General features: G+C 35.9%; 1 protein-coding gene across 2 annotated transcripts in view; it reads left to right on the top strand.

The window, feature by feature from the left end:
* The window catches only part of FTSH4 (FTSH protease 4), a 44,547-nt gene extending 32,977 nt beyond the window's left edge, over positions 1 to 11,570 (top strand). For both annotated transcript variants that reach the window (XM_089825153.1, XM_089825152.1), the window contains exons 4-8: positions 6,984 to 7,250; positions 7,736 to 7,972; positions 8,104 to 8,228; positions 9,441 to 9,917; positions 10,198 to 11,570. In XM_089825153.1, coding sequence (XP_089681279.1) covers positions 6,984 to 7,250; positions 7,736 to 7,972; positions 8,104 to 8,228; positions 9,441 to 9,917; positions 10,198 to 11,109 — 2,018 coding nt within the window. In that variant the 3' untranslated portion in view covers positions 11,110 to 11,570. The remainder of the gene's footprint in view (positions 1 to 6,983; positions 7,251 to 7,735; positions 7,973 to 8,103; positions 8,229 to 9,440; positions 9,918 to 10,197) is intronic.
* The last annotated feature ends 2,028 nt before the right edge of the window (positions 11,571 to 13,598 follow it).

Genomic DNA, 13,598 nt, shown 5'->3' with positions numbered 1-13,598 from the left:
AATTTAATATTGGACGACATTAATGGGCAGATGGATATCCACCACCGAGTAGGGAAAAAAATCCATATCCATGGTGCGGACAGAAGCTCATACTCCATCAGCGGAAACAAGCTTGGAGTAAATGATTTGGCTCCTCTAAAGAAAATAATTCAGGTCGATAGGTTAAAAGTTTGGCTTCTCTTTCACTTTTATGTAGATTTAATTTATAAACATTTAGACTTAATATTTATGTTTTGTTTTGTTCTAAATTTATTTTAAATAAAAATTTAATATCTTATTATTAAATCATCTAGATTTGTTTTTTAATTATAATATATTTTAGAGTTTAGTATATTATCTTAATTATAATATTCAGTATTTTTTAGATCTATTTTTATTATGTTTTGAATCATTAGATTTGTTATTTGATTTGTTTTTATTAATATATTAAAGTCTAACATTTTAAAATTTAAATTATAATATATTTATATTAGTATTAAAAATCTAATATAATTGTTATTATATATTAGTAATATTTAAATTACCTTTTAAAACTTTAAAATACAAATATGTTTTAAAATGTATTTATATTATATTGAAATTTAATATAATATATATATATTTTTTTTTAAATTTCATATATATATATATATATATATTTTTTAAAATATAATATTTAAGACGAATTTATGTTGATTTTTTTTGAATATTTTTGGCCTTCCCGAACTTTATTCGAATTTTATTGTTGTCGAACTCGAACCTTCTGACACAGCTTGCAGCTTTATGAACCCATGAACCTGATCTTTCTTGCTTCCTCTTGAAGATGTTCTCATGCAGCTGGATCTTCTGCGCTTTCCTGAATTTCCTCTTGATTCTGACTTGAGTTTGTAGGTCGATAGCTTGACCATGAATCCTTCCTTCTCACTGGAGTCCTTAGGCTTGATCCATCTTCCCTTGTAGTGTCCACTTGAAGTTTGAGGCCTTGATCATCACCTTGCCCGCTAGCTTCTCCTTCTTGAATTTACCTTGCAAACAAAGGAAAACAGCATTGAGTTCATGAAGAAATCTGAAAATTAAATCACATCAGTAAAAAACAAAATTCATCCCATTTTGCATTAAAATTCATTTCTCTTGTAACTCTTCCCATTCAATTGGTCTTGAAGTAATTCAAAGCTCCCCTTTAAGACCATTCAAAGTTAGGCATCTTAGTCATGATAATGCCCAGATTTTTAAATTTAATTGGAAAAATAATATCACCGCCCTTGGAGCTAGGGTCACCTTAACACCATTAATCTCGAATTTTCATTTTTAGGAGGCAAAATATTTCATGTTAAAACAATTTTAGCGCTTGGTAGTAGATGGGAAGGGATGAGGGAAATTTCAGAAGATACAAAGTTTCTAAAGGGGGAGATTTCGGAAGATGCAAAATTTCCACCAAGTGGGAGATTTCAGAAGATCCAAAATTTCCACCAAGTCACCAAAGGGGAGATTTCAAAAGATGCGGAATTCCCACCTAAGGGGAGATTTAAGAAGATCTGAAATTTCCACCAAAGGGGAGATTTCTGAAGATCCAAAATTTCCATCAAGGGGGGAGATTTGAAATATCCACCAAGGGGGAGATTTAGGAAAATCCGAAATTTCCACCAAAACTTGGTTCTTTCACAAACTTCATCCCCTTTTCCAACATAGCAACCCATCTCTCCTGAACCAATAAATTTCACTTTTCACTTGGACTTGGACCACAAAAATCCTCCTAAGTTGCATCAAAATACTTACACAAACCTGACATCAAAACTTGTTTCCCAACAAGCCAAAATTGCTCACACTCACCTTGGGACTGGGGACTTGAAAAAAAAAGTTCAACCAAAACTGTCTAAGACAACTAGTCCTACCAGCTAAAACCAAAAAAAATGAAGGGGTCCCCATTTGAAATGGGGCGATGGTGTGAAAACCACACAACAGGTCCATATGAAAAAAAAACAGATAGTGTCTTGATATAAGCATTTGCCAAACAACAGGAATGAAACATTGGTTCTTATTCCCCCCACAATTAAAATTCCCACTTATATGAGTTTGAATAATTTTACATCACATCAAATATTAAAAAACTTCTTTCCTAAGGTATCTCTCAGTACCTTAGAATCTTCCAAAAAGTTTATTTTGCTTCCCAATAATTCGCAAACAATTTTAATTTAATACACAAAATGCTTTGTCTAAAATATTTAACCTCCTCTTTGACATGGTACTCTTTATGGTAAAGAGATGTTTTAAAAATCTTTCAAATATTTGCAACACTTATAAGTAGGCTTGAATATTCTCCTATTGTCCACCTCAGAAGAAATTTCAGTGGCACCACAAGAATTGATAAGGGAATATATGTTGTATTATAATAGCACACCTTCAACTGTAGCAATCTGGCTTCCTTAACGATATTCTAGCAAGCACAATTTGATTAGCAGTAACTTCCTCAATCGATATACAACACCCTCTAACTTCCTCAACTGATATACAACATCCTCTGAAATACTGAACAGAGCTATTTCACTAATGAACACTGTGGTTATAAAATAGTTAAACTTTCCTGAATGATTAATCACATCGAATAAAAGTTTCTAAAATGATTCTTGAGTTACTAGTTGTGATATATTTTCAGAAATATGATGGAGTTTAATAATTGCAACTCCCAACATGAGTGACAAAGTTGGTTTGAAACGAGACAATGTTTCTCTGATCCATGTTCTAGTTGAAAAAAATGAAGCAATGTCAATATACATGTCATGTATGCCGTCTTAGAATCATTCATGCCAGCTCAACCCCAAGATCATATTGATTTCCATTGAAATATTTATTTGAGTTTTCCACACCTTTTTCTAGATCATAATAACTCAATAAACAATCATTGATGAGTTAATTAATATAGTCAATGACTTTTGTAGCTAGTTCGATAATAACAGAGTGTGAATGTCATTCTATTTTGCAATTCCTACCTGAACTATTCCATCCTCAACACTGGAGCTGATATCTTTCAGCTCCAGACACCTGTCATCTATCACTTTCATCATTATGAAGGTAATGAAGGTAATCTCATGTTTATTCTTCATCCTATTCTCGTATTTAATCAAACACCAGAACAACCAGGTGGTGCAGGGACCATAGATGGCGATGGGGTGGAGGCAATGATCACTGATAATGGCGCCAGCAACAATGCAGCTCCCAGCAAAGAACAAATGAAAAATGACGCTCCCACCATTGCAAACAGAATTAAGGAGATTCTCCTTCCCAACCTTGCAAACTTGAACTTTTGATGATTGTGAGTGACTTATGATTCCTATTTTGTTGGGTCCCTTCGGCATTCCATATGTTGATCAATGAGTGATGACTATATGGGAATTGATGAAACTTATCAGATGAAATAATTGCCGTGCGTATTGGAAGGTTAACATTGCACATTAATAATATTCCATGTCACTGCCGTAGCATTGCTCATACATATATTCATGTAGATATCGATAGTTTGACTATACTTGACTGCTCATGTACATTATGGCAATGTTCAGCATGACTTCACAGAGTATTTGGAGAATTCTGGCACCAGATCTGGGTATGTTGGCAAATAATTCTCCTCTGAAAGGGAAGATCTTTAACCTCCACTAAACCTTGCTGTTGTATGTAGTGGGTGTTAGCTGTGGGCAATTCAATATCACCTGCAAATCCAAGTTGAGTGAAATAGTGATAGTACTGGATGGGATAGTACTTGTGTAAGTACTACTACTTGATATAAATAACCATTGTTGCACTATTTGTCAAAACTTCTGAGCAATGCTGCACATGTTGATTAATTTCTGCGATTGGTAAAACACCAAGTGCATTCATTCTGTCAACGAGATCTGTATTCAAAGTCATCCTCATAATGACTCTAATGCCTTCAGGCACCAGTTCAATCTATAGAGGAATGCCAGAAATCTGATGACGGTAAAACTTGTGACCTAGTTTGCTTTCTTCTTCAAGTAGAAACTCAAATTTTTATTTCCAACTTCAGCAACGCTGGAGTCTGGTCACACATATATAGAAGGGATGATCTTCTTTTCTGCTGGAACTGTTGTCCAGACTTGGATCTTTTCACTAGGGTCCGGCTTTAGGTTGTCATCAGTGTGCTGCCTCTTGCTTCCTTCTGGGGGAGTGCTGGCCTCACTCTCTGGTTTTTCTGATTGTTCACAATCTATCTTATGACTTCTTCTGTGATCTTTAAACAAACTGGTAGGCACTCTACGCTACAATGTCAAGATAGTAACAACCTACTGCAGGTAGTCAACACAAGGCATCTAAACTCTTTTTGCAGGTCATACAAAATGGATCCTTATGATTACGTGCCCCAGAAATAATTATAGGACATTATAAACCTGGCTCTGATACCATGTTAAAGATTCCAGGCTTTGGATATGCACTTGTAGATGATGCTATCACACACAAATTGCTTCCTCAGCCTCAAGAGTAATTGGTGCCTCTGAGTCTGGAATGAAGGTGAATGAGTGAACTCAGTGAAGCGAAGAACACAAACAGCTGCAAAGCTCCAAACACGAACACAAACAGCCACAAAGCTCCAAACACAAACAACTGTAAACACAAACAGGCGTAATGAGGAAGTGCGAATACGGGCGGCATAATGAGAAACTGTCGTCGAATGAGGAAGTTCAGTCGTCGTTTTAGGGTTGGTGTCATTTTAGAGATAAAATAGATTATTATAAACTAGCTAACGCCTTTTTAAAACATTAAAAAGTGAATGCTTTTTTGTCGTCTGCCCAAATTCAGTCCAAATTCGGTGGCATTCAGCCTGGGCTCTTCTGTCAACTCCTGAATTTGCTTTACATCCTCCAACATTCGTCTAGGGTGTGAAATGAAGAATCCACAGGGAATTCATCAGACAATTGACGAATGTGAACAGAACTGGGATCGACTTCGACTTTCCTGCGAATCGAATGTCAAATTTTCCTGGAAAGGGACGGATATGGTAACTTAGAAAAAATCATTCTAAAGCTTCTCAAAAGTCTGAACAAACTGTTAAAATCAACCTATCAAACTTTGGAATATTGTAGGCATCACACCGAATAATGTGTCGCATGTACTTCTGCCTCTCACAGACACAGACATGGATCAATTTTAATCATACCTTGCTAAAACCCTCTGACTATTCCCTCCCTTGCGCATCAGCTGTTTCAAACACAGGAACCATGGAAGATTTCATATTCTCTGCTCTTATACCATGGTAAAATTCAGCACATGGAATGTAGACTCCATTTTTTGGGGTCTGACATAAACTGTTTCACTTAAACTTCAATCAAATCTGCACTTCAGAATGCTATACCCAACACTCAAAAGTTTTGAAAATACAGGAATATAGCAGAAAAAAATATTAAAGTCAGAATAACACATGCTTTTCTGAAACTTATTTTATTTTGAATTTAGGATATGCTGTTCTGATTGTTAAATAACAAGTGCCTATGGTGTCGAATGGCCAACTTGGGAATCCAAAAGCAAATGAAACAACTTTCACCCTAAAGCGAAGTTGATGTTTTTAAGTTTTGTTTTGAGAACCCATTTTGCTAGTATGGCACACTTATGAAATGGGGTTTTGGGTAAATTTGGGTGTAGAACAGAACTATATATATATATATATGGACCCTAGAATCATGAATCATGATTAGTATGTTAAGTTTGAATTTCTCCATCCTTGCTACCCTCAACAATGCACCTTTTTCTTTGTCAAAAATAAATGACAGCTGTAACTGCAAACATAAAAAAAAAATGTACAGATAACCCTCTCAAGTATTTGCAACTTAAAAAAAAAAAAAAACCAAAAAAGGATTTGTTAAAAATGAACATTATATACCGAACTCACCTCAAATAATGTAGATTTGGTGTTTTCTTGTACTCATCTGACCACTGTGCACTTCATTGAACTATTTTTTCACAGCTTTTTATTTTTTATTTGTCTTTTCAATTTGAATAATAGTTAAAAGGATTTTCATTTTTGATTTTAGATATTATTGTCTCTAATTTAGGTTTATGTTTTGTCTAAATGGATGTGGGGGTTTTTGTGGGCCCCACACACCTTTGCCTTTTAATTCTTGTTTTGAAGGATGCAGGGAACTTCTAGGCATTCTGTGCTAGTTTTTCCATGTGCTTGAAATGTTTTCTGAACTTCTGAAAATTTGGTGATGGAGGGGAGAGACATTTCCATCTTTTCTATGTCCTCAAGATGTTCCCTATAGGAGATGGGTCTATTTTTTAGGGGATGCACCTGTCGGGTACATAGGCTCAAGAAGATGCTTTAGACACCCTTATATTTGTCATACCCTTGGGCACTTTTCATTTTTTGTCACTTTAGGACATCTATATGATTTTCATTTTTTCTTTTTGGGGCGAATTGGAGATGCGTGCGAGGGTTTAGGCTTCATTACCTAATATTTTTCTCCTGTCATGTGGAATTGACTTGGAAGTTGGAATTCATGTTTGGAATTGATAACTTCGAAGAAATGGACTACCTGATCTCATGCGATCTTAGAATTTTGGCCCTCTGATGTATGACAGGGATATCATTGGTTCTCTGTTCTTATGTTAAGAAGTATCCGAGGTATAGTTGGTTATTTGGCAATTTCATCCTTAATGTGGTTTCTGTAGGATCTTTCATTTAGAACATGTGTAATTCAGTATATGGACAATTCTTCTCAATTTGAACTGGACATTGTTTTTTCTAAAATCATTTTATTTTGACAATTAAATTATTCTCTGAAAATATTTCATTTCTGTCACTGTTTTTTACTCGAGTAGGATACATTTTTTTCTTCTTCTGCTGTTTCATGGCCTGTGACAATTTTTGCTGCTAAGTTCGATACTTCTTAAAGATTTCTTCTTGATATGCAACATACAGGTTTTGATCATGTGGCATCCATATACGGTCCATGGAGTCTCTAACAGAATTTCTAATCTATATATTTTGATGGCAGGGATTGGAAGTAATCTTCCGAATCATCAAAATAGGCTCCTCTCAGGCTATGTTGGGAATTTTGCTCGGAGAGTGAGGGATTATGATGGAGCAAATGAGGCTTCACTGTTGAAGGAGCTCTATAGAAATGATGCAGAAGGTGTGATAAGAATCTTTGAAAGCCATCCGTCTCTGCAGAATAATCCGTCAGCACTTGCTGAATATTTAAAAGCATTGGTGGAAGTAGACAGGCTGGATGAAAGTGCATTATTGAAGACATTGCAGAGAGGTGAGAATTGACATGTCGTGAAATATATGTCTGTAGGTACTGCTTTTTATTTGAATGCTCATGTGAGATACGCTTTTAGATGCTAAACTGGAAATAGATGAGCTGAGTCCACCGAGCCATGGAGCACTTCCTTTTTAGTAATAAATGAAATCAGTCAATGACAAGAAATGGCAGTTTTCAGGACTTGGTACTAAAAAATTATCCGATAAGATGATGAAACTCACAATAGGATTTTTTATCTATTCAACCTTCTTTAGATGAGAAATATGTGAAATCTTGACTGATTGTTTGTGGAACTCAAAGTTTGTAGTTCTTTCTATGTGAAATCTTGACTGAATGTTTTTGGAAGTCAAGGCTTCTACTTATATTATGATCCTGTCTGTCCTAGGTCCCCTTCACATAAGTCACCTAGAAAATAGGAAATTTATTTCATAATTTTTAAAAGATTTTTGTGTTGTATATTGACCTGAAGTAAACATTTCCAGGCATTGCCAATTCAACAAGAGATGGGGCACGTGTATCTACTGGCTCTTCCTTGGGAAGTATTGGTGTTACAACCAAGGATGGAATTCTGGGAACAGCAAATGCTCCCATCCATATGGTGGCAGCTGAAGGGGGTCATTTTAAGGAACAACTTTGGTGCACATTTCGAACGATTGCACTTGCCTTTCTTTTAATTTCTGGTGTTGGCGCACTCATTGAGGATCGAGGCATTAGTAAAGGTATCAGTACTATGGGTTTGAAGCCTCTTTGGGCTCAGGCTCTCAACTTATCATGTTTTGGTGTCTTCAATTTTTGTCATTGTATATGCCATATGGAATGTAATGCTTGTGGGCTTTGCTGAATTTGTAAGGTCTGGGTCTGAATGAGGAGGTGCAGCCAAGTATGGAATCAAGCACAAAATTCAGTGATGTGAAGGGTGTGGACGAGGCCAAGGCAGAATTGGAGGAAATAGTTCATTATTTACGAGATCCAAAGGTAATTGCTGAAAGCTGCATGCTACTTTTCAAGGTGATCATTTCCATTGTTAATGTATTGATACTTATTTTCCGTGTTAGCAAAATCTTCTTCGATTTGCATTACGCAAGATTCCAACAACATTTGTTTCTGTTTCTTCCAAACCCTGTTTATCAAGTAGCATCCTGTCCCTGATCCTATATCTCACTTTCACTCGACAACCATTTTTTAAAGGAGACACAAACAGAAATACATTCAAAATCAGAATGTTTGCTTGGATTTCTCAATTACCAGATATTGGTATGAAAATGCTTAAGCTGAAATCTGCCTGAAGTTTCAAAGAAAAACACCTGGTCTGGTTTTGCAATAATTATAGGAATTGCAGCCAACCACTATATAAGAATATCAATATGCAGGCCCAAGAACAAATTGAGTTGCCAGAAAATTGAAATTCCAAGTGCCCTGCAAAATTAATTTTCTAAAGAAGGCAAAGTAGGAGTCAATAAACAGAAAAGAATTTGACAAGCTACGGGATATTGTGGCTGATCTAGTGTGAGCTTACGAGAACTGGAATCCTGGTTGATGCTTTTTAGCATTTAGTCGTATACTTAATTTAAAATGTAGTTAATGTGTGAATTGATACTGGGTTCGTACTTGTGTGAGGAGCTATTTCTTCTTTCCTATTTGTGTTAATTTGTTAAATTTTGCTTGGATAGGTGCTATTAAACTTTATTTCATTTAGTTGAAAACTGAAGTGATCATTGCAGTAGGTCTAGCAATGTGGGGAACAGGTTTTTAGTAGTGTTTTCAACATGGCAGTTTGAAAAATTGTGGACACTGCCTCCCACTCCCTTAACATGACCTAAAAGTAAGCTATATTTCAGGTGATAATTGAAAGGATTTTTTTGGCACAGATGCATATATCAAGTTACAAGTTGCATGCTTGGCTTATGTTCTCTTTTTTGGCATTTGGAAATTTTACATGCCCTCAATGAGCATTATTTTTTAAGACAATATTAAAGTACACTGATAGTGCAATAACTGGAACTTAAAAACACAAATTGCTGTGTCTCTGCATACTCAAAATTTCAACTGTCCTGCATGGACTGTGTTCATTTTTAGCTGTACAGTTCCTGCTGTCACTTATACCACATTACAATGCAAGATGTGTTTGCATTGAGATTATTTTATGAACATGCTTATATTGAGAAATGGTTACACTTTTGTTTACAGCGATTTACAAGACTTGGTGGCAAGTTGCCAAAAGGAGTTTTGCTTGTTGGACCCCCTGGTACAGGGAAGACTATGCTGGCTAGGGCTATTGCTGGCGAGGCCGGAGTTCCTTTCTTTTCTTGCAGTGGAAGTGAATTTGAAGAAATGTTTGTGGGTGTTGGAGCACGAAGGGTACGTGATCTCTTTGCAGCTGCAAAGAAGCGGTCACCTTGTATCATATTTATAGATGAAATTGATGCAATTGGGGGAAGCCGCAATCCTAAAGATCAGCAATATATGAAAATGACTTTAAATCAATTATTGGTGGAGCTTGATGGATTCAAACAAAATGAAGGAATTATAGTTATTGCTGCTACAAATTTCCCAGAATCATTGGATAAAGCATTGGTCAGACCTGGTCGATTTGATCGTCATGTTGTAGTACCCAACCCTGATGTTGAAGGTCGAAGGCAAATCATGGAATCACACATGTCAAAGGTAATAGATCTATTTATCTTGTTCTTACTGGTGTTTGTGCACATTTCACTCGAGATAAAGCAGCTGTTAATCTTGTCCTTAATGGTGTTTGTGCTCATTTTATCTTTTTTAGCTTTTAGCACATACTTCACCAAATGCCTTTAAAGGATTTGAAATTATAAGATGTTTAACTTTTGTCAGGATCATATTATTAGCATTGTCTCATGATTTGGCAAACTCTATGAGAAGCAACTTCAAAAATTACTGTTTATCTGGATTTTAAACTGACTTAGTTCTGCAGGTTTTGAAGGCAGAAGATGTGGATTTAATGATTATTGCTCGAGGAACTCCAGGATTCTCTGGGGCCGATCTTGCAAATTTGGTGAATGTCGCTGCTCTTAAAGCTGCAATGGATGGTGCTAAAGCTGTGACCATGTCACATCTTGAGTTTGCAAAAGATAAGATTATGATGGGTAGTGAACGTAAGTCTGCTGTAATTTCAGAAGAATCAAGACGATTAACAGCCTATCATGAAGGAGGACATGCACTTGTGGCAATACACACAGATGGTGCACTTCCTGTGCATAAAGCGACAATTGTGCCAAGAGGAATGTCTCTTGGAATGGTTTCACAGCTCCCTGAAGTAGACCAAACTAGTATTTCTCGTAAGCAGATGCTAGCACGTCTAGATGTTTCTATGGGTGGAAGAGTTGCAGAAGAGCTGATTTTTGGAGAAAGTGAGGTGACATCAGGAGCTTCGTCAGATATTCAACAGGCAACAAGACTTGCCAGAGCAATGGTGACAAAATATGGAATGAGCAAGGCTGTAGGTGTTGTTGAACACAACTATGACGACAATGGGAAGAGCATGAGCACAGAGACACGACAACTTATTGAGAATGAAGTAAGAGAATTTCTACAAAAAGCATACGAAAATGCAAAACACATTCTAACCACACACCAAAAGGAGTTGCATGCACTTGCTAAGGCACTCCTTGAACATGAGACACTCAGTGGGAGTCAAATCAAATCTTTGCTTGCACAAGTAAATAGTCAGTCTCAATCTCTTTCGTCAACGCCACAAACGTCTACTGCACCTTCTCCACCTCCACCATCTGCAGCCTCAGCTGCTGCTGCAGCAGCAGCCGCCGCCGCCGCTGCAGCAGCAGCTGCAGCAAAAGGTAAAGGTGTTGCACAACCAGTAGGATCTTGATAGGTTTCATTGCTAGCTTTCTTCTTGTAATTACCATTTCATGTGGGGAGTGAGTTTGTAGACTTCCAGTAGCTCATGCCACAACAAAACAAGTAGTGCATAAGTTGCTGAGTCACCTCTTGAAGCATGCTTGTGACAAGGATGTATGGCCTCATTATACCTTGATTTTATTTGGAGAATGTAATTTTTGAAAGAACAGATTTATACGTTAACCCCTTCCCAGAAGTGTAATCGACACATTATATGTAATTTGTAATGTTCTGATGAACTGCTGGATATTGACGTGTTTTTGCTCCCACTGAAAATTTTAGTCAATAGGGAATGGCTTGGGTAGCAAAGATGAGATATTGTTGATTTACCATGGTGTATTGGAAAGCACGCTAACCTGACAATATCACACTACCCAAATCAGATTTAATTTGTTTCCTTCACGAAATTAATATCATATTGGAATTATTTAATTTGATATTTTAATTAGTTAAATGATGCAGTATTTTTAGGAGATGACTTAAATATCAGACTAAAATTTATCAAACTGACGGAATAATTCTTATTGAATTTATTGGTTAAGGCATGACCTCATTCAAAATTATCTTAATTTGAAGGTTGACTTGTGTGGGATACTGGAAATTCTTTAATGCTTTCTGTATGTTCCTCTATGTTGTCTCTTTAGGAAAATCTTTGTGGTAATGCCATGGATCTCAGGATATTATGATGTTCGGTGTATAGATATTTGTCTGCTTGTCTGTGAGTTGAAGTTTCATCTGTAATCATGTTGGCAATATTCATGACTCTCTGCTCTCTAATTATGGACTTTAAAGATGACAATGGTGCTGATACATTCTGGATGTAAATTGAGATAATGATACGTTTTAGCTAGGAAATGTGGTTCATGTCAAAATCATAGTTTTGATTAGTGCATTCTTCTCTATTATGCTTTGCTTAAGAGAACATTTTTTTGTGTTGGAGATGGTAACAAGTGGAACAGCTGTGGTGGCATGGTTAACTGTAGGCATGATGGCTGCACTTCTTTTGGCTAAGTTGTCTAGTTCTGAGGGTAGTTTTTCACATAAACTGTTTCCATTTGATTCCAACTTCATCGCTTTTTTTCAAAAAATTTCTAGGCTCAATGCTGCAGAAAGAGAGAAGCATCACTACTTTGACCTTCAGACATTTTGAATCTATTTTTATATCTTCTTTCCTTGATTATAAGGCGAGTATAAGAACCAGGAGATGAAAATAAGTATAAAAATTGTTTGTTTGATGAGCATGTTATATGACAAAATATGATTTGGAAAATTTTAAATAAAAATCATGCTGCAATTGTAATCTTTGTCAGGCTACTCTTGACAAATCTGAATATTTAAACCAATATTTACACTTGGCATCTGTTATAGCGCTTGCTTTTTTTAAACAGTAACAGGTCTTGAATTGAGGCACGTGGCTAGCTCTAATTTACAGTAGTCGCTTTCTTAAACAATAATTGGCCTTGAATCGAGACACTTGGCGAGCTCTAATATAAATGAGAAGACTTCGTCTTGGGTTGCCTCTCTTCTAAAGGGACCTTTAAGTGCAACGGAGATTTCCATGTGCCATTTTTGTGTTGTGTATTGTCGTATCTTAGTTCCGCTTATTTTTGCATACGATGGCCATGATAGTTAATGTTTTAGGATAACGCATGACATTATATACACAAAGGTATGTAGGTAACTCTCCAACATTCGAGAATCTAGCAATTGTAAAATCGAAGGAAGATGATTGTTATTAATTGGTATCATCAAACTTATGTCTTCACTATTTTGTTAATTGGAATTGGAGTCTGATTTTCAATATTAGTAGATTATAGTTTTAGTTTGGTAATGTTCGCATAAATGGAGAGCATTCTATCGTGTTGGAAATAATGATTATGGTTCTCCAACTAACAACTAAATGGCTTGAAGTAGTATTTATTTAATATTGTTTGGTGAGCTCAAGTGAGTTTTGTTTTATTTTGAAAGATCTAAGTTTGTTGCTTTTGTATTGCGGAGATGAAGTAAATTTGGTAGTAAAATGTGGTTGAGCTGACAGAAAATTGAGAGTTTGGTATGTTGAGGGTAATGGGTATGGGCTCATTTGAAGTGTTGAACCGAAATTATTATGATAATAAAGGAGTTGTCTATAATTTAATATGATAAAAAAGTATTCTGCAGTTTATTACATCTTTAAATTAACTTTTAACTTCTAGATTGTCTTTGAAACTAATTTGAGTATGATTTCGGGGGGTTTTTTGAGTGATTGCCTTGGGTGTTATGGTTGCCAGAATTTTGTGAATCCTAATGCTTATGTGAACAATCAGTAAATGTGCAGTATCATATATTGTTAGAGTTAAATTGAAAAATGCTCGATGGTTTTAAAATCATCATTCAATGCTGAAATTGAAATGTCGCCTATATGTTCTTGTTAATGATGTTAATATTAAGGCAAATGAAGTTAGGAATTGAAAATGAATT

The sequence above is a fragment of the Cupressus sempervirens genome, chromosome 4 (genome assembly GCF_028749045.1).
Source record: "Cupressus sempervirens isolate cs-2001-9-10 chromosome 4, ASM2874904v1, whole genome shotgun sequence".
Taxonomy (NCBI): domain Eukaryota; kingdom Viridiplantae; phylum Streptophyta; class Pinopsida; order Cupressales; family Cupressaceae; genus Cupressus; species Cupressus sempervirens.
Note: the sequence above shows the minus strand (reverse complement) of the source record. Positions and strands in the feature narration are given on the sequence as shown.